Consider the following 23,054-nt stretch of genomic DNA (forward strand, 5'->3'; position numbering starts at 1 on the left):
AAATGCACGATCCTAATACTACTGGTTGCAGAGCTATGCCACCAAGTTTGTAATCTGTGGAATGGGCTTAAATATTCCTTTAATTTTCTGCCTATGGATAAGAGGCAATTTGGATCAGCTTCCGCAGAATAATAACCTCCTAATTCTCAGCAGATGAGCCCCAGCCTCGTGCAACATCAAAAAACCAAGACCCCGTGGAATGTGTGACCTTTCATGGCAGATGATTTCCAATCATAGGACTCCGTTGGATCTGAGTAATTAAGGACAAGACAGGCCTGAAAGTGCTCTGCCTGCAGACACAGGAGGAGCCTACAGAGTTCCCTGTTCCCAAAAGCAGGTAAAAAACATCAAAAAAAAAAAAGGGTTCAGAGGTTTGCACATCGGTCTTTTTTACCCCAGAATTCACCTTTCTAAAATTTTTCCATGAATCCCTGTGCTGGAGAACCCCAATAGCCCGAGATCACTGGGAGCAGGTGCTGTCTGCCCATGTGGCTTCTCAATTCCTTGGGTGCCTCTGCCTTTTTCCTTCTCCTTCCCACGTCACCCATCCAATGTCACCCATCATGTCCTTTTGTCCAGCAGGATTTGGGGGACAGGACTGGCACCTATTCATCTGTGCAGCCCCCAACCTGGGGGGTGTAATCCTTTGGAATTCCAGCCAGGTGTCCTGCAACAACCCTCCTCTGTGGGGTCAGTGACTGCTGCCATCTCTGTGGCTAAAAAATGGGATCTGGGCACCTCCTGCTCAGGCCAGGATTGGTGGGAATGGCCTTGTCCCCCAGCAGTTCAGGCATGGATTTTTCCCACCAGCCTGGCAGCATCACCACGAGGTTGGGCACCTCCTGCATCCAGGATGAGATTTGCTCTCTCTCTCCATGCTCAGCTTGGGATGTGTTAGAAGTAACATAGGTAGTGACAGGATAAGGGGGAATGGGCTCAAAGTGACAGAGAGGAGGTTTAGATGGGATATTGGGAAGGAATCCTTCCCTGGGAGGGGGGGGAGGCCCTGGCACAGGTTGCCCAGAGAAGCTGTGGCTGCCCCATCCCTGCAAGTGTCCCAGGCCAGGTTGGACAGGGCTTGGAGCAACCTGGGCTAGTGGGAGGTGTCCCTGCCCATGGCAGGGGGTGGAACTGGATGAGCTTTAAGGTCCCTTCCAACCCATGTGATTCCATGATTCTATAAATGCAGCTCTCCAGAGGTGTGAGGACAATCCCAGCCTGACCCACCCCCTGCAGACTGTAACAGAATTTCCTCCAAGCCTGGGCTGAGGCTGAGGTAACAAAACTTGGCTGTTCAGACGAGCCAAACCCCACATTTGCTTTTCTTTTGCTTGTTTTCCTTCCCCTTTCCTCGATGCAGGGCTGTGAGATCTGAGAGCACGGGCAGCACGGCCGGGTCGTTCCTGCCTCAGCTCCAGCGGGAACGTCCTTGCTCCGAGGCTGGAAGGTGGGTGAGGAAAGGGTCAAAACACATCCCCCCAACTGCAGGAGGAGAAGAATGTTGGCAGAGCAAACCTTGCCACAGGAATAAAAGCTTGTCCTGCCTGTTCATATTACTCCACGCAGGGTGAGTAAAACTGTCGGTGGGAGTGAAGCGTCTGATACACAAAAGGGAATAAAAACTCATTAAAGGGCTGAAAGAAAACCCTGTTAAAATACCGAATATACAATGGAGGAGACTTGATCACCCTCGTGCTGGAGGAGTGTCAGGCTTTGAAGGAATCTGATTTTTTTTCCCCCTGAAAGCAGCGGAAATGCGCTCTGTGGGGAGCCAGGTGGGATGAGGGGCAGGTAGAGTGTCAAAGAGCACTGATAATATTTCAGGGCCACGCTCGGAGCCTGAAATACGAAGGGGATTTATTCAGCTTGCTGTGGGGAGGGGAGTGATAGCAGATTTTTGAAGGAATTCCAATGTGGTTCATACTCGTCTGGTTCTTAAATCCAGAGCCCTCGGCCGCTGCTGTGCCGGGTAGGAGCATCTCCACTGCTCCCCACAGCCCACAGGGAATCAGCACTGGTGGCTCCTCGGGGTGCTCCTGCCCTGGCCTGGCTCTTGTCCCCCTGAAAAAAACAAAACAAAGAACTTTTTAGAGGGCCTGAACTACCCTGAGAACCCTCTTTCTCACAGCATCCTGATTCTGCTTTATGTGGTCTTGGGGAAGGGAAGAAATTACAAAGGAAAAGAGTAAAGGAACCACCTCAGTCCTCTTAGTGCTGGAATGATGGAGCCTGGTTTCCAATAGATTTGTGCCTCAGGGCTGATGGACCTTTAAACCAAACTAAACTGTGGCTATGGCAGGATTTCACCCCTTTTTATACACCAGAAAAGTGGTGGGGAAAAAGACATGATTAATACCTCACCCAGAGCAATTCTTGCCTGGTCATCCACCCAGAGTCTTCTTTTTGGGTGTTTTCCCCTGTGTGGACTTTTTAGTATCTCATAGGTATGAATGCTACCAAGACTTTTCCATGGTTTGGGAATTTTTGTCCCTTTTCTTCCTGGATTTGAAGCTTTCTGGTTGTGGTTTCTCTCTCACACACGCACAAATCTTTTGTAACAACCTTTATAGGGGTGTGTTAACTTTAGGATTTCTATCTGTTGTCCATTTGGTTGAACTTGGCACCAGAATTCAGTAATTCCATGGGGCTGGGGCTGTCAGGGGAACATTCCCTCATCCATGGGATATTACCACAGAATAGTGCCTCACAAAATCAGGGTTCAAGGAAAACCCTGTTGCTAATTTAGATGGAATAAACCACTAATGCAGGCCCTGAGCTTAACCCATTTTCCCTGCTCTGCTACCATTTTCCTCCTGCACAGGGAGGTGAGTTTTTGTCTCAACCCCTCCTCCTCGATCCAGCTTTTTTTGGACAGCAAGGCTGATTTCCTCCCATCTCAGCAACACCAGGTACAAACAGGGCCCGTCATTCCCTCACAGGCACATTATAATCACCTAAGTCCTGTTTCCTTCTGAAACCTGAGCAGAGCTGGTTCCACAAAGCCCATTGCAATGCACCGAGGGGCTCTTCAAAGGTGGAAAAGGGGGAAGCCTGTCCTCAGCTTCCCATGGAAAGTCTGTCCATGAACAGAGGCAACGAATCTGCAGAGACGCTGAGGCAAGCGAGGAAACACCACAGCCCTTTTCCAAAAGCTCAGTTACATGAATCTCTTTTACATTTGCAGCTCTGAACATCGTTTTTGGGGCCAAACGTGCCCAGGGGCCACGACGTGTGGGACTGCAGGTTTCAATCCTCAGAGCCTTTTCCAGTCAACTGATCCATCCCAAACCTTTCAGCAGGTACAAACAGGCCTTTGCCTTCCAGCAGGATGAAGCAGCAGTAAATATAAATGGGACATGGAAAGCGTTTGGAACAGACATTTTAATGGTCTGTTCGCTGTTGCGGTCGGAGGGAAATTCCCTTCGAGCTCAGGAGCAGGTGGGGAGAAATCCACTCCTCTGCCCCTCATCTGATCATTCCCAGGGAGCAGAAGTCTTCTGTGCCTCCAGTTAATGCCCCAGCCTGGTCCTGAGTGCTCCTGGAAGCACAGATGTGGGAATTACCTGTAAAATAAACCAAGAGCAGGGCAGGGGCCTGTGGAGAACGGCCTGAAGCTTTAATGACACCTGGAATTGTGTATTCCCTCCTTGATGTTCCACCTCCCAGCCTGCAGCTAATTATTCTCTATATTCCACTTGATTTTGAGATGGCCAGAGGCAAGAACATGGCAGTTTGTGCTGAGGGGATGGGAAAGGTGTTGTTCTCCTGCTGAAACAGGAGCAGAAGGATATTTTTGCCTTTCCAGGTGTGTTTTGAGGTGTTTCTGGTGCTTTCCTGTGAGAGTGGGGAGGCCCTGGCACAGGTTACCCAGAGAAGCTGTGGCTGCCCCAGCCCTGGAAGTGTCCAAGGCCAGGTTGGACGGGGCTTGGAGCAACCTGGGCTAGTGGAAGGTGTCCCTGCCCATGGCAGGGGGTGGGATTGAGATGGGCTATAAGATCCCTCCCAACCCAAACCATTCCATGATTTGATGATTCCATTATGTCAGCCTGGGACCTTGAGCTTGGCTGTGTCTGGGCACAAACCCCACCATGGCAGAGCAGACCGAGCTCAGGCGACGTGGAATTCAACCAACATATTTTACACCCACGCCACTAAAAATAAGACGCCGACGCCAACTCTTCATCTGGGAAGAGGAACCACCGGTGTTGCTGCGCCTTGGATGAGGCTCAGCACTCAGGCCCTGACCATATTTAGCCATAAGATCATCTCACAGGACTTCACAGAATCATGGAATCACAGACTGGTTTGGGTTGGGAGGGACCTTAAAGCTCATCCAGCTCCAACCCCCTGCCATGGGCAGGAAACCAGGAATTCTGCAGGAGAGTGGAGCTTTAGAGAAAATTATTCTGGCCCAGCGCCAGCTCTGCCTTTTATTATTTTCCCCTGTTATCTCCAGACTTCATTTCACCCCCTAAATTGCTGCATTGAGTTCCCCAAGGTTTCTAAAACGCTGCCATGCTACGGAGGGGGCTACAGGGAGGAAATTCTGTCTCCCCAAAATGCCCCACACAGCTGAAATCAGGCCACCTATTTAGGTGTCAGGTTCAGGTTTTGTCATTGTAAGCGCAGAAACTTGAAACATTTTGCCCAAATGTGTTGAAAGCCACGAAGACATTAAAGATTATTCATGGAATAAATATTCATTTGCAGGAAGAGGGTGGGTTTTTTTCATGCATGAATATTTCAGGCAATGTGTGCAGGCGCTTCCAGAAAAAGGTGATGATATTCTAAGTGCTGTTTGAATAGTTCCTAATACTAAAGATATCAAGGATTAAAGATACCAGGATACCTTCTTTTTAAGATTTAATCATGGAATAGAATCGTGGAATGATTTGCTTTGGAAGAGACCTTGAAGCTCATCCAGTTCCAACCTGCCATGTGCAGTTTCTGATCAAGTTAAAATCCTTCCTAGATTTTCCTTACCTAATTATTATTACTGAAAAACTCCCTGAGAGTCTCTGTTCAAACTTTCTCTCCCAGTGCTGCAACACCATCACTCTGCTGATCGTTTTTAACCACAAACACATTGCACTTGTCGCCCTGAACACCAGAAAAAATGTCCTTATTTTATTCCCAACTGCCCTAGCGGCTTTTCCCCCGCGCGAACGCCGTTCCCTGTGCCAGCAGCACGCCAAGAGATGCGGCTTCGCATCTCCAGCTTTCCCGGGTTCAGAATTCCAAGGTTTTTTGGAGTCCTGTGTGGAGCTCTGGTACCATCTAGTGTTACTGGGGAAGCCTCGGCTGCTGGATGTGGCTTTTCCTCGCTGATGTCGAGCTGGGCTGGCAGGAGAAGTCACCTGTCGCGACAGGAGGTGGCGATTAGGAGTGACAATACGCAGTGACAGCGTGTCCTCCGCCACCAGCTGTCGCTTGGAGTGAGCAGATACAGCAGGACTGGAAGAGAAGCAACTCTGACCTCTGGGGAGGTGCCTGGGCCCACCCAGGTGTGTGTGTGCGGGTGTCACCTGAGGGGCCGGGGCCACCGTGATGCCCCCGAACAGGGCGCGCGAGATGCTTCACCACCTCCCTCGTGCCCTCTGGCGGCGCCTCACGCACCAAGAAGACCCGCAGGGCGCTGCACAGACGCGTAGGGCGAGGGATTTATTTAAACAGTTTATTTAAACGGGTTATTTAAAGAGGTTTATTTTAAACCCCCCCCGAAAAAGAATTGCCCCCAGCAAAGATGGCGGCGGCATCTTTGGTGAGGGCGGAAGTGACGCGCAGGCGTCGCCGCCGCCCCGGAAGTGCTCGGGCCTTCAAAGAGTGGCGGGCTCGGGGCCGGACGGTGAGGGGGAAACGGGGGGAAAACGGAGAGGTCGGGGGAGGAAAACGGGAACTGCGGGGCTGGGCACGGCGGGAGGGGGCTGCGAGGGGAGCGGGTTTGGGGTGGTTGGTCGCGGCGGCGGGGGTCGTGGCCGTTGGGAGGAGGCGGTTGGGGGGGGGTCTGTGAAGGGCTCGGGGTGAGGAGGAAGGGGAGTCGGGGGGGTTTGGGGGCAGTTGGGGCCCTGAGGGCGGGGAGGGGGCTGGGGGGGCTTGTGCGAGGGCTGAGGGGAGGCTGGGGGAGTCATTGTCAGGATGGAATCCTGGAATAGTTTGGGCGGGAAGGGACCTTAAAGCCCATCCAGTCCCACCCCCTGCCATGGGCAGGGACACCTCCCACTAGCCCAGGTTGCTCCAAACCCCGTCCAACCTGGCCTGGGACACTCCCAGGGCTGGGGCAGCCACAGCTTCTCTGGGCAACCTGTGCCAGGGCCTCCCCTCCCTCTCAGCCAAGAATTCCTTCCCAATATCCCATCTAACCCCGCCCTCTGGCAGTGGGAAGCCATTCTCCCTTGTTGTTACAGTTCTTCCAAAGCCAGTCCCTCTAAACCCACCTGAAGAACAGCACCGCTCACATTTGGGGTCTGTTTTCTTTCTTTTACCCCCATCTCCTTGGTTTTAGGGTTCTCTCAGCACTGGATGGAATTCTAGTGTTTTTTGAGCTGCTGAGGATCAAACACTTCAGTCCGTGGTGTAACTTACCTAACAGAGATGAAGAATTTGGGTTCTTGAGGGGTCTTTTTCTTGCCTTGTTGAGGAAAGGATCTTGAAAGTGGAAACTGTCTCTGTGTTTTGTCTGTTACCAGGTTGCTCCTTCCCTTTGAATTTCAGGAGCCATGGGACCATCAGGAGAGGAGGAAGTGCAGAGCATAATCCTGATCAGTGATGATGAGGCCGAGGACACTCTTGGGAATTCTGTCCTGTTTGTAGACCCCCAGGGTAAGATTTGCTTTTGATGAAGTTCCCTAAAAGACTTTTGGAATAAACTGAATTAGATTATTGTCTGATGTACCTGAAATCTGTCTTTCTGCTGCTAGAAAATCAAAGTGCTTCAAAACTTAATTAAACCACGAAGAAGTGCCATAATTTAGTAATTTTTAGGGATTTCTTTGATGGCACTTCTTAACGTAAAAGATGGTGCTGTGTAGTTTCAAAATATTACCAACTGAGCTAAAACCAGGCCTTTTCAATGTCAGTTGGCTCCTTTTTGACTCCACCTTCTCTGTTCTGGTAGTTGATGGAAGTTTTTTGTACCATTCTTCGTGGCACCAAATGAATTCACAAGAAAATTTGGGCCTGGAAGCGTTTAAAAAGAAAAGGTCAGTAATTTGCAAGGAAGTTTGTAGTTACCTGATTTACACTGATTCACACCTCCTGTGCTCTTCCCTACAGAGAAATCTACCCTGGGAGAGGAGAAACCTGAGGTTGTGGATGAGGAATGTGAATTAATGGTGACTTTCTGTAAACAAGCCAATGTGATGCCTCACGCGAGATACGACTGCACCACACACCCCTTCGAGTATGGTCAGGGCTGGGCTGGGTGATTTGGGGGTTCATTGTCCACATTTGGTCCATTTGGTCATGAAACCTCATGAGCTTTGTAAGAGCTGGAAGCAGAAGTGGAGCTGGATAAGGATGTAACTTGTGTCCTGAACAACCTTCCCTTGTAGGAGAACAGAATGTGACACTTGCTCACCCCTGGGCAAAAACGCTGAGATTTGTGACCAGTGCTACTGCTACATCTGTGACAAACTGGCTTCTGAGGTGAGAGGACAACTGGGAGTAAATAGATTAATCATCAATAAGAAGAATCCTGGAATGGTTTAGTTTGGGAGGGACCTTAAAGCCCATCCAGTGCCACCCCCTGCCATGGGCAGGGACACCTTCCACTAGCCCAGGCTGCTCCAACCTGGCCTTGGACACTTGCAGGGCTGGGGCAGCCACAGCTTCTCTGGGCAACCTGTGCCAGGGCCTCCCCACCCTCACAGGGAAGAGTTGAAGGGCACGAAACCAATAAGTGATACATGAAACTTTATTGTTTTAAGAGTTCCTCTCCTCGGGGTTGATCCCTGTCTGCTTCGTAACTGCTAAAAGTGTGGTTCTGTCAGGGTTTCTTTCTACCAGTCCAGGCAGTTGTTGGAGTAAACATATAATAGGTAGAAGCAAACTTACCTCCTGTTTGCTTTGGGCAAACAGTGCATTTCATAAAATCAAATTACTGAATCAAACTGTTTCTCAGTGGAGAAATGTCAGACTTTTAGACTGTCCTAACTTGGAGTGGAGGAGTTGGGGGTTCTTTGTTGGGTGACCTGAATTCTTCAAACTTGCAGGATCCTGGCTCTGGGCCTTCTAGATCTCATTCAAATGTCCAGTTTACCTAATTTATTACCTTGTGTGTACTACTCCTTTCTATAATAAGGCCTTTGGTCCAGTGAGCAGAACAGAACATAATATTAACCAGTGCTCCTAAAGTGTTCTTCTAGCAAAACAGGTAGAGCAAACAGGACAAGGTATACCAGCTGAAACATTTGTTAACTCTTTTTTTGTGCCTTTTTGCCATCGGTTTGGGGGTTTCTTAGAATTTGTTAGAACTCAGAAAACTGAGCTGTGAACAAACTTGGGGTGAACATGCAAAGACAAGGCTCTGTTCCCAGCTTCCAGTGGGGAGGCTGCCAGCCCTGAGGGCCTCTGTGAAGTGTTCAGGAGTGACAGTAAATAATATGGGGGGGGGTTGTTCTTGTTTGCCATGATACTGAGTTATTGTCACATTGAGTACTTCCCTGTGCCTTTGCTCAGGTGTGTAAAGGGTGAAATGATTTGTAGCCCTTCGCTCAGAGAAACTGGAATTTTTTGAGTTGCTCAACGGGAAGGGGGGAAAAATTACACTAAAAAAAACCCTTTCCCTGTCTTTCCTGTTTTCTACAACAGTGCCAGAACTGGACAACCCCCTCCCTGTGCCACTGCAACGCCCACAACAAGAGCAGGTTCTGGAAGGAGCAGCGGGACTTTGCCCTGGCCGGGGTCCTGGTCATGTTCAACCTGGAGCTGACGGACATCGACGCCGAGCTGCGCCACGGGGGTGGGTGCTCTGCTCCCACAGCACCCTGGCAGCCTGGGGAGCAGCTTGGCTGGGCCACAGCTCTGCCTGGCAGGGCTCAGTGGATTTTTGGGGTGGCAAATTGCTGCTGCTGCTCTTTATCGGGGTCAGACTTGCACCAGACTCCTGTCCGGGGGTCCAGCTTCCTGTTTGCCTCCCTCTGGAAGAGTCACAGAGTGGTTTGGGTTGGAAGGGACCTTAAAGCCCATCTCATTCCCACCCCTTCCATGGGCAGGGACACCTTCCACTAGCCCAGGTTGCTCCAAGCCCTGTCCAGCCTGGCCTTGGACACTTCCAGGGATCCAGGGGCAGCCACAGCTTCTCTGGGCAACCTGTGCCAGGGCCTCCCCACCCTCACAGGGAAGTATCAGAAATGTCTCAAAACACACCTGGAAACACAAACAGATCCTCCTGATCCTGTTCAGTACAAAAATAATACCTTTCCCATCCCTCACAGCACAGACTGCTGTGCTCTTGTCTCTGGCCACCTCAAAATCAAGTGGCATACAGACAATAATTAACTTCAGGCTGCAAGGTGGAGCTTCTCTGGGCACCCTGAGCCAGGACCTCACCATCCTTCTTCCCAATATCCAACCTAAATTTCCCTTCTTTCAGTTTGAAGAAGCAGCAAACTTTCACCAATAAAACTGGGTGCAAGCAACTGGCTAAGTAATCTTTACACAGTGAACTTATGGTTGTCTTTCTTTTAGCTTGAAAAAAAAAAAAAGAGATGCAAAACTCTCAGTGCAACTTTTTTTTTTTCTTTTTGTCTTGTCTCTTAGGAAGTCTTCTAATCAAATTTATGCAGGAACTTTATGTGGAATATAATAAGTATCTGGCTGGAGAAAGGATACCTCCCACACGACATGAATGCTTTTGCTTGCCAAAATTGCCCCCTGGGCAGTGCAATGCCTGCAGGTCACGGAACATGGAGGTTGTGTACAAGTAAGTGCCAGCAGAGTCTGGGCAGGGCAGGTTTGAGTTCCTTTAGTCAAGTGACAGTCAGAATTGTGGCACCTGATGCAGCAGAAATGGAGTGGAGAGGGCCAGCAAGCTGCTAAATTGCACTTGAATGGAGTTTAAACACCCTCTTAAATACATCTTTAAATACATCTGTTGTGCCATACAAGATACTTGATAATATCTCATTGTTATAACCTGGGAAAGCATGGAAATAAGCCCTGTATTTTAGGATAGGTTTAGATGGGATATTGGGAAGGAATTCTTGGCTGAGAGGGTGGGGAAGCCCTGGCACAGGTTTTCCAGGGAAGCTGTGGCTGCCCCATCCCTGGAAGTGCCCAAGACCAGGTTGGAGCAACCTGGGCTAGTGGAAGGTGTCCCTGCCCTTGACAGGGGGTGGAACTGGATGGTGTTTAAGGTCCCTTTCAACCCAAACCATTCCAGGATTCTGTGATTTTTACTAATGCTTTTTTTAGGGTGGGTTTCACCTTTTAATGGATGTAGCCAGCTTTTAAAAAAATACTGAAATTAATGGTTGTGCAAGCACCTTTTCATCATGTCATAAATCCTTCCAAGGCAAGGCAGCTTGTTCTCAAACTGAAGGATGGTCACAATTACCATTTGTTTGTGAAGTTGATGGTTGCAGATCCTTTCTCTGATAGACCCCTTAACTTTCTCAGGTATTCTGACGTTTTTGCCCTGGTAACAAGATTTTTAAATCAGGCAGAGCAAGAAAGTCCTAAAGCTGCTGCTGTGATGCTGCTGGGAGCAGCTAAAGAGATTGCAGTGCACAAAGACCCTGCCCTGTAAGTACCCAGGGCCACATCCAGGTGGGACCTTTGCTTCTCCAAGGGAGGGGAATTGGGGAAGGAATTCCAGGGTTCCATTTATGAAGGGTAAGGAAGTGTCAGAATCCCAGCCCAGGCTGCAGCACAAGAGGAAGAGGAGCCCACCCAAGGGGGAAGTGGGATTGGTTACAGCAGAGATTTGGGGGAAAAGAGGTTAAAGCTTGGATGTGAAGGGAAGAAGTTAAGTGGGATTAAGTCATGAGGAAAGGAGATGATCTCCAGCAAGGGGAAGGAATTTGAGAAAGGAACTGGGAGGAGGGAGGGTGACAGGCAACAGATGGAGGCAGGTGGGGTTAATAATTCCCCTGGAGAAAGTACAGGGACATGGAATCTTTCCTGAGAAGCTGCACTGAGTGAAGAAACATCTGACCTGGAAGGAAGGGAACATGGGATGTTCCTTGGGTGATAGGTTTTAGATGCTTCCCAGGCTGAGCTGTCAGCTGGGGGGCTGCACAATAAATATATTAAACCAGAGTTTAAACCCTTCAGTCTTTGCTGCCCGAGCAGTTTTATTGTCTTTGTCACTGAGCACGAGCAGTGCAGAGCTTTGCTTTGCAAACCCTCAATATTTTGGGGCTTAAACTCAAGGGTTTTCATAAAGGAGAAGTAAATGGGGTCTGGGTTGGTTTGACAGGCCAGAAACAGCATCTCCTCTGCAGTTCCCTCTGAGGAGCTGTCCAGGTTTGCCAGGAGCAGGCTGGATGCATCCTTTGGGAAGGTCTTTCTTTATACACTTCCTGGGATTAGGCACTGCTGTAAAGCACTGTAAATTCTGCAACATGGTTTGCACTTTGAGCATTTCTTTTACTTGTTTTTTGTTAACATGACAATTTCCAGTGCTTTTTAAGGAAAAGGGTGGTGCACAGAGAAGGGGAAAAGGCAGGAAAACCAGGCAAACATTAACTAGTGTTTTTTTCCCTCCCCTCTTAGAAGCTGGCAGAACCTTGGCCATACTGATTCACTAAAGATTGCTGTCCCATGTCTGTTCCAAAGGTGAGGTTTGTTTTCTTCCTGGCTACAGAATTCTCTGTTTGCTTTTAAAAATGCAAATTTCCAGTGACAATTGCAGAGGCACGTGGGGTGTTCTGGAAGGGCAGAGCAGGAGGTGGCAGGTGGTGGTTGTTAAACCAAAGAGCAAATAGTGTCTGTTAGAGGTCAAAACAGCAGCCTTGGAATATTCCACTGGGATGGAGTAGCCAGGGATGTAACATAGTAAAGCTCCCCCAGAGGCTGAGGAATGAGGGCATCCAGCTCCCTTGGCTTAATTCAGTTCTCATTTTAGCTTTAGCTTTCCCCTTTCACCCCAAATTCACTTGCCACAGAAGGTTATTGAGTTAATTCTCGCCTTCTTTCAGGGACACTCAAACCCAATTCCATATTCTCATTTTATCTGAAATTAATGACAGGTATAACCCAAATCCTTGAGCAGTTTGCATTTGAAATTACTATTCTTGAAGTTTGTAATTTCTTAGGATTTTTTTACCTCCCTCCCAAAAGCTTGAAGGAGTAAACTCTTCTTTTGTTATCTCCAGTTATCAGTTAATCCAGAAAGGGTTCCAGGGGCAGGGAGGGTGCAGGAGCTCAGGTGGATTATCAAGTCCAGCATAGTTTGCAGTGTTTCTTGTACATTTTCCCTGGAGATCTTTGTTTTAAAGCTTAAAACCACAAAACTTTGGTTTCACTGGTATTAAAAATAACAGCAAGAGATTATTATCATTATTCACTACAAATCTTAAAGCAGAGATTTAAATATAGATGCAAACTGTCTGATATTTAACTAAAAGAAAACCCCAAACTTCTGCAGTTTCCCATATGATTAAAAAAAAAAAAGACACATCTTAGTAGCAATTAATCTAATTTTAAGATATTACTTTTTTTCTTTTCAAATCATAGGATCACAACCCAACTTCAGAGGATGCTGGTGTTGTGTGACTTTCCAAAAACTCTGTATGAAAAGTTCATTCATTTCTTTCAGTCCATCTCCCTTCCCTGTCACTGCTTTGGCTTCTCAAACAGGTAAGTTCTTTGCCTTTTTTGTCCACAGGATATGTTTTATACAGCTGCCTGATTTGAAAACAGCTCTAGGGGTTGGTTCTTTCCATGATAGTAAAAGTGGGAGCACTTTAGAGGAATATTTTGGTGTTAACTGCTTTTTATTTGTCCCATCCTTACGGGGAAAGTTGTTTGATGCTCTAAGTTGTTCTCCATACAGCTTTTAGTTTTCCCCAGAATTGAGCTGTAAACCCCCAAAATGATTTATTAGGAAATCTCCATGATACTTAAAGGGAGTTAAGATCAAAAAAATTGGGATTTAATCTCAAAACACAGTTGAAATGCCTTTGTTTCTGCCCTCCCAGCCTGAACGTGGTGCCCTGGGATCACGTGTTGCTGACCACGGTCCTGAAAGGCCAGAACATCACCGGGCAGAGGACCCAGAAAGGCAGGAAAATATTCCTCTGGGAAGCACTCCCTGTCATCGAGGCTCGAGTGGAGAAACTGGTAGACAAAAAGAAGTAAGACTGGTGGGGGTTTTTAATTTTGGAGACTCAGCTCTTAACGTTTTGACTGCAGTGGAGTGTTTTCCAAAGCTCTGCAGTTCAGCAGAATGGGGAGACAGGAAACAAAGACCCCTTTGAAGCTCTTCATGCCCCTTATTCCTTATCAACAAGGCCAGGAGCTTTCTGAAGTTTTTCAAAGGCCTCTGAATGCTCAGAACCAGAAAAACAATGTTGAAGGAGATGATTTCCGTGTTTCCATAAACCCTGTAGGTTTTTAGATGTTGATTTTTAAAGCAATTTCTGTTCCTCAAAGGCTGACTGGTGGAAAACAGCCAGAAAAAAATGTGTTCTGGGTCTTCAGAGGTCTGTGTTCAAATGAATGCAGTGTTCAAAAGAATACAGTCCATTAAAGAATTAAATTGAAAGGCAACCTCTTGGTTGATTTTACCAGAATAGAAATAATCAGTGAATAACTTCTTGGAATTTATTTCCAGCTGTCTCTTGCTTCCATTTCTATTTCCACCCTCTTGTGTGGGAAGATCTATTGTTTTGCTTCATTAATTACAGTAAATATTTGATTGACCTGTCTGTAGCTTTGCACTTCCTTCCTTTTCCTACTCACCCTCTTTTTTCTCTCCCCAGATATAGAGAAGTTGTTCGTTACCTGAGAGCTGTGAAATGCAATGACACCAAAGGGTAAATGGCGCTTTTTTTTTCCCCTTTCCCCCCCTTTTTTTTTTCCCCTTTCCCCCCCTTTTTTTTTTCCCCTTTCCCCCCCTTTTTTTTTTCTCTTCCCCCTTTTTTTTTTTCCCCTTTTCCCCCTGTTCTTTTCCCCCTTTCCCCTTTTTTCTCTCCCCAAGCAGACCCAGATCTCTACATACACACTGTAAAAAACTCCTGCTGATGTCCATCAAATCTCCATCTCTCCTGCCCAGGTTGAGAGACCTCCGGGATAAGATCCCCTTCTACCTGTGTAAAACTGGGGATTTCCTGGATGCTGCCCATTCCCTGCTGTTCCCAGTGAACAGCCTGGCCTGCTGCTCTGCCTGCAGGATCACCCCCTGCCAGTTTGGGGCCTACCTCAAGATGTTCAGGACGGGCAGTGTCCCCCCTGGCAATGACATGCTGCAGACTGGGCCCTGGCTCGCAGTTGGCAAGTGTCACTTCTTGCTTCTCTGGGGTTAGAATTTTGACTTTCTCATTAAAATAAGAACATTATGAGGGACTCTGAGCCTGACTAGGAATTGTCTGGACTCCAGCACAGTGTCCTGGGCTGATCCCACAGCTCTGGGCTTCCCAGCACTGCAAGGACCTGGAGCTGTTGGAGCAGGTGCAGAGGATGCCATGGGGATGATCAGAGGGCTGGAGCAGCTCTGCTGGGAGGAGAGGCTGGAGAATTGGGATTGTTCAGCCAGGAGAAGACAAGCTTTGGGGTGACCTGACTGGCCTTCCAGGACCTAAAGGAGCTACAAGAAACATGGAGAGAGACTGTTTACAAGGGCCTGGAGTCACAGGACAGGGGGGAATGGCTTTAAACTGCCAGAGGGCAGGGATAGATGGGATATTGGAAAGGAATTCTTCCCTGGGAGGGTGGGGAGGCCCTGGCACAGGTTGCCCAGAGAAGCTGTGGCTGCCCCATCCCTGGGAGTGCCCAAGGCCAGGTTGGACAGGGCTTGGAGCAGCCTGGGACAGTGGAAGGTGTCCCTGCCCATGGCAGGGGGTGGCACTGGATGGGCTTTAAGGTCCCTTCCAACCCAACCCAGTCTCTGATTCCATGAAAACACCAGGCAGGAAGGATGTCTTTCTACTTAAACATGAACTTGTTCAGTTCACTTCACTCAAAACCTAATTTTATCAGTTTTATCACCTGAGTTGTTTAGTTGAAAACAACCTATTAAAAAAACCCCTAAAGCTCTTTCTTACATCCCAGCACTGCAAGTGGCAATGTGGGACTTGGAATTATGGTGTATCATAGCCTTGACCTTGAAAATTAAACTTCTGGATGGAAAATGTTCCATAACCTGTGTATTCCATTCTGTCATTAGTTCAGCCACTGCTGCCTGGAATGATCTGTCCTGGTGCAGATCTTTGCAGCTTTCCAGAACTGTGTTTTACAGCTGATGGTTTTCCATTCTACCTCCAAAATATTGTAAAATAGCTGTAGATCCTTGTGTGGCTCTGTTGGGTTTCTGTAGAAACATGTCTGTAGCTAAGTTAGTATCTTGTTTGTGCCATTCTGTAATTTTCCAGGGAACCTTGGAATCCCTTGTTTGGGATTTATTTTTTTCTCTCCTCTTGCAGGGTCTCCCCTCAGGGATGGTGTGCTAATTAAACAGGCACTCAAACTGCTTTACAGCAACGAGTCACTGTACAGGAATGTGAGTCATTAAAACTCTTTCTCTAAATTACCTCTTCTGTCCTGTTACTTCTCCAAGGCAAGGATTTCCCATCAGAACCTTTTTTCTCTGAATAATTCATACCTCTGTGGGCAGGTTTCACTCAATAATATAAATGTCCTGTTGTGTTTCAGCCCAAATGCTGGAGTTCCCTCATCATGGTTTTGGGTAGTAGCAATTTGCTGGCAAAAAGTGGGCACCTAAATCCTTTATCCCTGAAGGAGCCACCACTTGACTTCCAGGAGGTAAGTGGGACAGTGCTGGGAAGAGGAAGAATCTGTTGTCTTGGTTTTATACAAGTTCTTTTGATGTGGGCATTAACTGGTTCTGCTCAATGCCAGGGGTGACTTTGCAGGGCCTCATCCAGTGCTCCACTTTATGTGCCAAGTGTAACACTCTGCAGAATGTTGGGATTGAGGAGTGTTAAAGGCAGCTGGAAACAGGTTAATTCTGGTACTGTTTCTGTGCCTGTTCATGTGGACGTGGATCAGATAACAAAGGGCCTGGAGTGACTGACAGGACAAGGGGGAATGGCTTCACCCTGAAGGAGGTTTAGTTGGGATATTGGGAAGGAATCCTTCCCTGGGAGGGTGGGGAGGCCCTGGCACAGGTTGCCCAGAGAAGCTGTGGCTGCCCCATCCCTGCAAGTGCCCAAGGCCAGGTTGGACCAGCCTTGGAGCAACCTGGGCTGGTGGAAGGTGTCCCTACCCATAGAGGGGGTGGAATCAGTTGATCTTTAAGGTCTCTTCCAACCCAAACCACCCTGATTCTACCAGAGATCGTTGAAGAGCCACCCTGGTGCTGTCTGGGGTGTGGGCAGTGATCCTCCATCCCTGACCTGTGCCTCCCTCCTTCCCTTGCAGGGAGTCCTGGCTGCCAGTGGGAGCCTCTTGGAGGAACTGAAGGCCAAAGTTAATGTTTCTTTGCCACCTTCTATTTTCTCTCCTCAGGTGAGCGTGCTCGTGGCAATAAGGGAATTTACCATCTGAGTTATTGTGCCTGAGGTACAGCACTGGTGGAAATGGGGTTTGGTTATAACAAGTTTTTAAGAGGGGCTGGAAGAGTTTTTTTTTTAAGGGGGAAACAGCTTAAAACTGTTCTTAGCAGAGTTTAAAGGCTGGAGCAGAGATCTGAAGGTAAGAAAACTGTGAGGGTCTGTTCTGGTCTGACACATCTTCAGTCTAGGACAAGTTTTACTCCCTAACTATCCAAATTTATGCATTTATAAAGTGGGAGGGCTGGTAAGAATTGATTCTGTTTTAATGTCTCCCAGGGTGATCTTGTGTTATTTGGTTCAAACAGGAGACTGTCCTTTAAAAGCTTGTCACTGCTTGTCTCAACACTCAGAATAGCCCAGAATTTCTAAATTTCCCTTAAATTAGGGTTTCAAATATAGAGGAGCATGTTTGAAGGTGACTGGGAAAATATTCTATATTCAATGCTCCTCAGTACATCTGAGGAGCTCTCTTATCTTTTTTTTTTTTTTTTTTTACTTCTTTTGAGGAAATTCAGTTTATTCTCCAGATATATGACTCCTGAGCTGGAATTTTTTCCCTTTAATTCTCTGTTTCTGCTTCTGTGGCTTCATGTCTCTGTGAGCACTTGGAGAGCACCAGGTGAACAAGCTGCATGAATAAAATACTTATTTTTTCCCCCCTTTTTTGCTCTTCATGAGTTCTTGTGGATGTGTTGTCTGACCTCCAACCTCTGGCTGAAATGGGAGGACCTGATTTGACTGGATACACTATAAAATAGTGGGAAAATGGGCTTTTAAAGCTCTTTCTCTTGCTGTTGGTGTCTCTCCTGTAGCTGCGCCACGAGGCTTGTCTCATCATGGCAGTAAAAGCAGTGCAACGGATGCTCTTTTGTGACCTTCCATACCTGACTTCCTTCTTGGAGATAGCCCTGGCCTTTGGGGTGAGTGCTGGATACTGATTCCTGCTCTAAGAGATTAAATCAAATGGCATTTAAAATCTCTGCAACACCCTCCTGGAGGTTTTAGACACATTTAACTTGTTTCAGCTTTGCTTTTTATTTTAGTCTTTTTGCTGTTGGGTTTTTGTTTTTTTTTTATTTTGAAGAAATTGTTGCTACCTCAGTTAAATCACTGATCCTACTTTATCTCACCCTAGAATAACTTCTGGGCTCTGAGGCTGTTACTGGAGCACCTCTCCTACGAAAAACACATTCTCCATGGCACTGTCTCCCTGATTTTGAGAGACCTCAGTCATCAGAAAGCAACAGTCCTAAAACTGTGAGTAAACACTCGCTGCTGAGCTCTGTTTGTTTATGGAAATAGCAGGAGAGATAATCCTCAGCTCTTGGAAAGCAGCCAGTGCTTTGGAGCAGGCAAGGATGCCAATCCCAGGAGCAGCCCAGGTGAGCTGTCTCAGCAGCCCCTCTGTTTGCAGGTGGCAGAACCTCGGTGCCCAGTACGTGGGTGAGTTCCTGTGCCTGTTCCTGACCTGCAGGCACCAGGAGATCCAAAACATTGGCCTCTTCACCCTGAACATCATCACAGAGAACCTGCACATGTGAGTGGGAACTGCCCCAGAGCCACAGGGAAAATCCTGGGGCTGCCTCAGAGCAGGGCTCACAATCTCCCTCTGTGTTTCAGGTGTCCATGGGCAAAGCATCTCAGCATCTTTTTCCACAATTCAGTGAGTACCTCAATGTTTTTATATTTATATATGGTTTTTATATTATATTATTATTATATATATTATATTATAATATAATATATAATATATTATATCACACATATGATATAATATTATATATAATGTATAATATTATATTGTATTATTTATAGTATATGAGATCATATTTCTAATATCTTAGACCATATTTCTAATATCTTAGACAGACCATATTTCTAATATATATTTATTCTTACAGTAAAATATTTAAATAAGACAAACATTATTTACCAACCAAGCAGATCAATGACAACTACATTACTTGCCAGTTAGATATTTAAACATATAATTTTGTCTCTGGTGTATCAAATATGTCAGTGTCATTTATTGCACCCTCCTGGAAGTCCCCCAAGGAATTATAACTCCATTTCTCTGCCCAGGGATTGAGGCACCTCCCCCTCGGCGCAGCAGTTCACCACGAAGTCTCCAAGTTCATGAAAATTTTTGAACAACTGTGATTCGACTTCAAATCTTGGGGAATGTTTTCCAGTTTTTCTGAGCAATGTCTTCCTGGAGCCCCTTGGTTTTCCTTTGGTTTTCATCTCCAGAAACATTCAGCTAAAAACCGACTTCAGGCCAGGACCCTGAGCTGGGAGAGGGACAGAGCTGTGGTTTGGGAATTTCCTTTCTTGCAGTTCCACGTGTTGGAAGGGGTTTAAGTTGTTTTTAAAGAGTTGATCCCCAGAGATTCTGGGAGAGGGACAGGGATGGAGTTGGAGCAGAGCGAGTTTTCACTCCTGTGGGGACAGGACAAGGCAAAACTGCTGAGAGGGGGAAAGCTTAAACCAGGGAAAGTCCTGTTTTCCATGAAACCACGAGCCACTGGAGGCTGAAAGATGGACTGAAACTTCAGTGATCCCAGTCTGGCAGCAAAGGAAGATAAATGTTCCCATGTGCCAAACTGCACTTTGCACATTTAGGGGTTTGGGAGGGGTTTGTGGCTTTTTGTTATCCCAAAGAAGCTGCAGTTACTTGAGTTTTCTAAGGAGTGTATTGAAATCAACAGCACATCAATTAAATATTGTCACTTGGATTGTTTTGTTTGAGAGGTGTTTTTTGTTTGTTTGGGAGGTGTTTTTTGTTTGTTTGGGAGGTGTTTTTTGTTTTTGTTTGGGAGTATTTTTGTTTTTGCTGGGGAGTATTTTTGTTTTTGCTGGGGAGTATTTTTGTTTTTGCTGGGGAGTATTTTTGTTTTTGCTGGGGAGTGTTTTTGCTTGTTGGGGAGTTTTTTGAGGGGGTTTTGTTTGGGGTTGGGATTTTTTGGCTCTTTAATGGCAGTTGGGTTCTGTTTGGATTTTTTGGGGGGCGTTGTGAGTTTTTGGAGTTTTAGAGTTTGGGGGTTTTTATGACTTGATTTTTTTGGGAGGGTTGGCTTCTGTTTGGGGTTTTTTGGACTTTGAGTTTTTGGTTAGGGGTTTTTTTTTTTTGTTTGTAGGGTTTTTTTAGGGGGGTCTTGGGGCTTTTGGGATTTTTTTAGCTTTGTTTTGTCTGGGGTTTGGGGCTTTTTTGGCTTTGGGTTGGACTGGGATGGGAGTCCATATTTCTCTGTATCACCCCATTCCAAGTCCAGGGAGAGGGGATCAGGTGAGGGGGCAGGCTGGGAACTGCTCCTTTACTGTAAGTAAACAGCACATCTATTCATTATTTATCCCCTTCTGAATTTTAATGACCTATAGCAGCCCTATGGATCCCATACATAATGATTTAATCTTTTATGGATGAGGAAAAGGACTTTGTGTGGAGCTCTGCACTTCGCTGGGGGCAGGAATTGCCATCACAGTGGAAAACCCAAAGGTAAAGCTCCAGGTATAATTGAGATATGAAGCAGCTCATTAAAAATGGAAAAGTGTCTCCAAAAAGTCTCCAAAAAACTGGAGAAGGAAATGGGCACCTGGAGCTGCTTCCTCCAAATGCTGTATTTCAGCAAACACAGCTCTGCTGCTTTAGCTCAGCTGAGGCTGCCAAGCTCTAAGTGCAAGAGCTGCAAGGAAGGGCCTGTAGCAAAAAGGAAACTTCAGCTGAAAATAAGGAATTTATCTCATATTCTTCCGTCTGGAGTGGGAATGTGGGAATGCCATCCCCTAGTCCAGGGAGGAATGTACCTGCCTTGGCTGGGGGGCAGCAGTTCCTGTGCTGGGTCAGTGCAGCCCTTGGAGCACCAACAGGGTCTTAAGGACATTTAATTGCTTAATATTGCTTGGATTACTCTCAGTGTGCTCTGTATAAATCCCCTCGCTATATTTAAGGAGCAACAAGTTGTGGAGCTGCTGCTACACCCCTGTGTCCTTCCCAGCCCTGCTCAGGGAGGAATGGGATGCACATCCCAGCAGTGGAATCCTGGGCAAGGAGGCTGAGATCCTTTGGGAGCTGAGCAGAAAAGGCGGGGAGGGGGCAGCTTTACCCCTTCCCCGAGGTGGGATCTGTACAATGAAGTGTCAGGGGGAGGATTTGCCCCCACCCAACTCTGCCTCTGCCTCAGCTGCACTTCCCACCCTCCTCTGCTCCTGTGCTCCGACCGTTCCTGCCAAGGACACTCCCGGACCTGCTGACTGAGTGGATCCCTTTGGAGTGTGCCCTGGAGAGCTGAGGTATGGAAAACACCCCCCAGAGAGCCCTAATTAGCAGCTGGGACTGAGGGCAGACCCCCCCCCAGCTCCCAGGGGGGCTCTGCAGAGTGGGGGGAGCTGTCAGAGGGAAAGTCCTCCAAGGTCACAGAGTCCCCCCTGTGCCCGATGCCCACCTTGTCCCCCAGCCCAGAGCACTGAGTGCCACGGCCAGGCCTTCCTGGGACACCTCCAGGGATGGGGACTCCAAACCTCCCTGGGCAGCCCCTGCCAGGGCCTGACCACCCTTTCCATGGAGAAATTCCTCCTGATGTCCAACCTGACCCTCCCCTGGCACAGCTTGAGGCCGTTTCCTCTCTCCCTTGTTCCCTGGGAGCAGAGCCCCACCCCCCCCGGCTCCACCCTCCTTCCAGGGAATTCTAGAGTGAGAAGGTCCCCCCCTGAGCCTCCTTTTCTCCAGGCTGAGCCCCCCCAGCTCCCTCAGCTACTCCCTCAGGCACAGGGTGTGACTCCTGGGGTGTCCTGGGCAGGGCTATGCCTTGGACTCAATGATCCCTGTGGGTCCCTTCCAACTCAGCATATTCTGTGATTCCTGGTGTTCCAGCCCCTTCCCCACCTCTGTTCCCTTCCCTCCAGCCCCTCAGCGTCCTTCCTATCATGGGAAGGCCAAAACTCCCCCCAGGATTTGTGATGCTGCACTCAAAGAGGGGCAGGTTCTGTGCCCAGGATGCTCCTCTGTCCCTGTCCTTGGACTCAATCAGGTGTGGGGAGCGGGTTGGGAGCCCCTGCCATGCACAGGAGTCTCCAGCTGCCCACCCAGCCAAAAATACTCTGTTTTAATAACAGCACTACGCAAAGTCAAAGCCCAGCTCGTTGCTGCTGCTGCCAGATTAACAGATGGCCCCGATCATTAATATTGCAAAACTTCAGGAGTTCATAATTCTTTAATCTACCCAGCCCGGGGGGGGTGGGGAGTGCAGGCCCTGCAATCTGCTGTGCCAGGGGCTGCCCCCCACCATCCATCAGGGTTGGGGCCACCCCGACCCCCCAAATTTGGGCACCCGTGCTCCTGGTCCTGCCTGCCCAGACAAATCCTGGCCGTGGAGCCGCTCCCGGGCCGAGCTCCGGCAGGAGGGACGGACCTGAACCCCCCGGGCTCGTTTTAGGGTCTCTGGGGGCTCCTGAATTCCCCCCCAGTGCCATCAGATTGCGGCAAATCCAGGGCAATCCAATAACCCACCGCCCGTGTTGTTTTGCCATTAAAGCCGAGCCTTTCCCGGCGCTGGGGAGGCAGCGCGGGGAGATTTAGGGCTGATGTCAACGGGCGGATAATCCCGACTCCGGGCCGGGATCACTGACCTCCCGCATGGGAACGGGGGGCACGGGGGCGAGGGGACCCCCACGGGAGCCCCGCGGCGTTGGGGGGTTGTTTCCAGCAGAGCAAAGCTCCGGGTTTGGCCCCGAACAGCTCCATCGATCCTGGCCCAGCCCCAGCTCCTGCCTCCTCTCCCGGAGCGCTGGTGGCTCCAGGAGGCTGCAGGGAGGCTCTTCCATCGATTATCCAGGAGGGATGAGGGTGGAAGGGAGGCTGGATCAGCACCAGCCTCCTCCTGGCCCCTGCACACTGGGCTGAGAAATCAAACATATTTTTATATATATATTTATATATTTTTAAACTATTTTTAATATATATGTATTTCCTATATCTGGCCCATATAGAGAAGATGCCTCTTTCAGTAAGCCTTTATATATATTTTATATATTTATATATATATATAAATATATATATATTTATATATATAGTTATAGATACTTACTGAAATATATTATTTTATATATAATGCAAATATAATAATATAATGCAATATAATATAATATATGATGGAATTAGATCATCTTTAAAGTCCCTTCCAACCCAACCCATTCCATGATTCTATGATATAATATATAGCATCATTTTATATGTGTTTTTATATGTAAATGAACACAAATGTAAGCATGTATTTGTGTGTATACTTGTATTTCTGTGCATTATATATTGTCTATAACATATATAAGAAATAATAAATTTGATGTATGGTATAAATTTGATCATATCTGCATACACAAATG

The 23,054-nt window shown here is 47.7% G+C and overlaps 2 protein-coding genes and 1 long non-coding RNA gene across 3 annotated transcripts in view; 2 read left to right on the forward strand and 1 right to left on the reverse strand.

Annotated features, from left to right (window-relative positions):
• Window positions 1–4,699, forward strand: part of LOC135423294 (keratin-associated protein 10-11-like) — a 30,332-nt gene extending 25,633 nt beyond the window's left edge. Inside the window, exons 8-9 of the mRNA XM_064673384.1 lie at window positions 154–337; window positions 1,361–4,699. The gene's annotated coding sequence lies outside the window, so the exon portion shown is untranslated. The remainder of the gene's footprint in view (window positions 1–153; window positions 338–1,360) is intronic.
• Window positions 4,700–5,101: 402 nt separating this feature from the next.
• On the reverse strand, window positions 5,102–5,748 carry LOC135423297 (uncharacterized). The gene is made up of 2 exons (XR_010434765.1): window positions 5,477–5,748; window positions 5,102–5,357 (listed from the first exon to the last, which is right to left on the reverse strand). It is a non-coding gene; the product is annotated as an uncharacterized LOC135423297 (long non-coding RNA).
• A 584-nt stretch (window positions 5,749–6,332) lies between these two features.
• Window positions 6,333–19,409, forward strand: LOC135423381 (uncharacterized). The gene is made up of 19 exons (XM_064673576.1): window positions 6,333–6,819; window positions 7,273–7,399; window positions 7,551–7,644; window positions 8,809–8,959; window positions 9,760–9,922; window positions 10,618–10,743; window positions 11,716–11,778; window positions 12,679–12,801; window positions 13,143–13,298; window positions 13,926–13,979; window positions 14,219–14,463; window positions 15,498–15,661; window positions 15,814–15,924; window positions 16,543–16,629; window positions 17,489–17,596; window positions 17,812–17,933; window positions 18,091–18,213; window positions 18,297–18,339; window positions 18,759–19,409. Exons 1-19 carry the CDS (start codon window positions 6,717–6,719, stop codon window positions 18,834–18,836), a joined length of 2,241 nt encoding a protein of 746 aa, XP_064529646.1. The 5' UTR covers window positions 6,333–6,716; the 3' UTR covers window positions 18,837–19,409.
• The last annotated feature ends 3,645 nt before the right edge of the window (window positions 19,410–23,054 follow it).

This window comes from Pseudopipra pipra, chromosome 16, assembly GCF_036250125.1.
Source record: "Pseudopipra pipra isolate bDixPip1 chromosome 16, bDixPip1.hap1, whole genome shotgun sequence".
Classification (NCBI taxonomy): domain Eukaryota; kingdom Metazoa; phylum Chordata; class Aves; order Passeriformes; family Pipridae; genus Pseudopipra; species Pseudopipra pipra.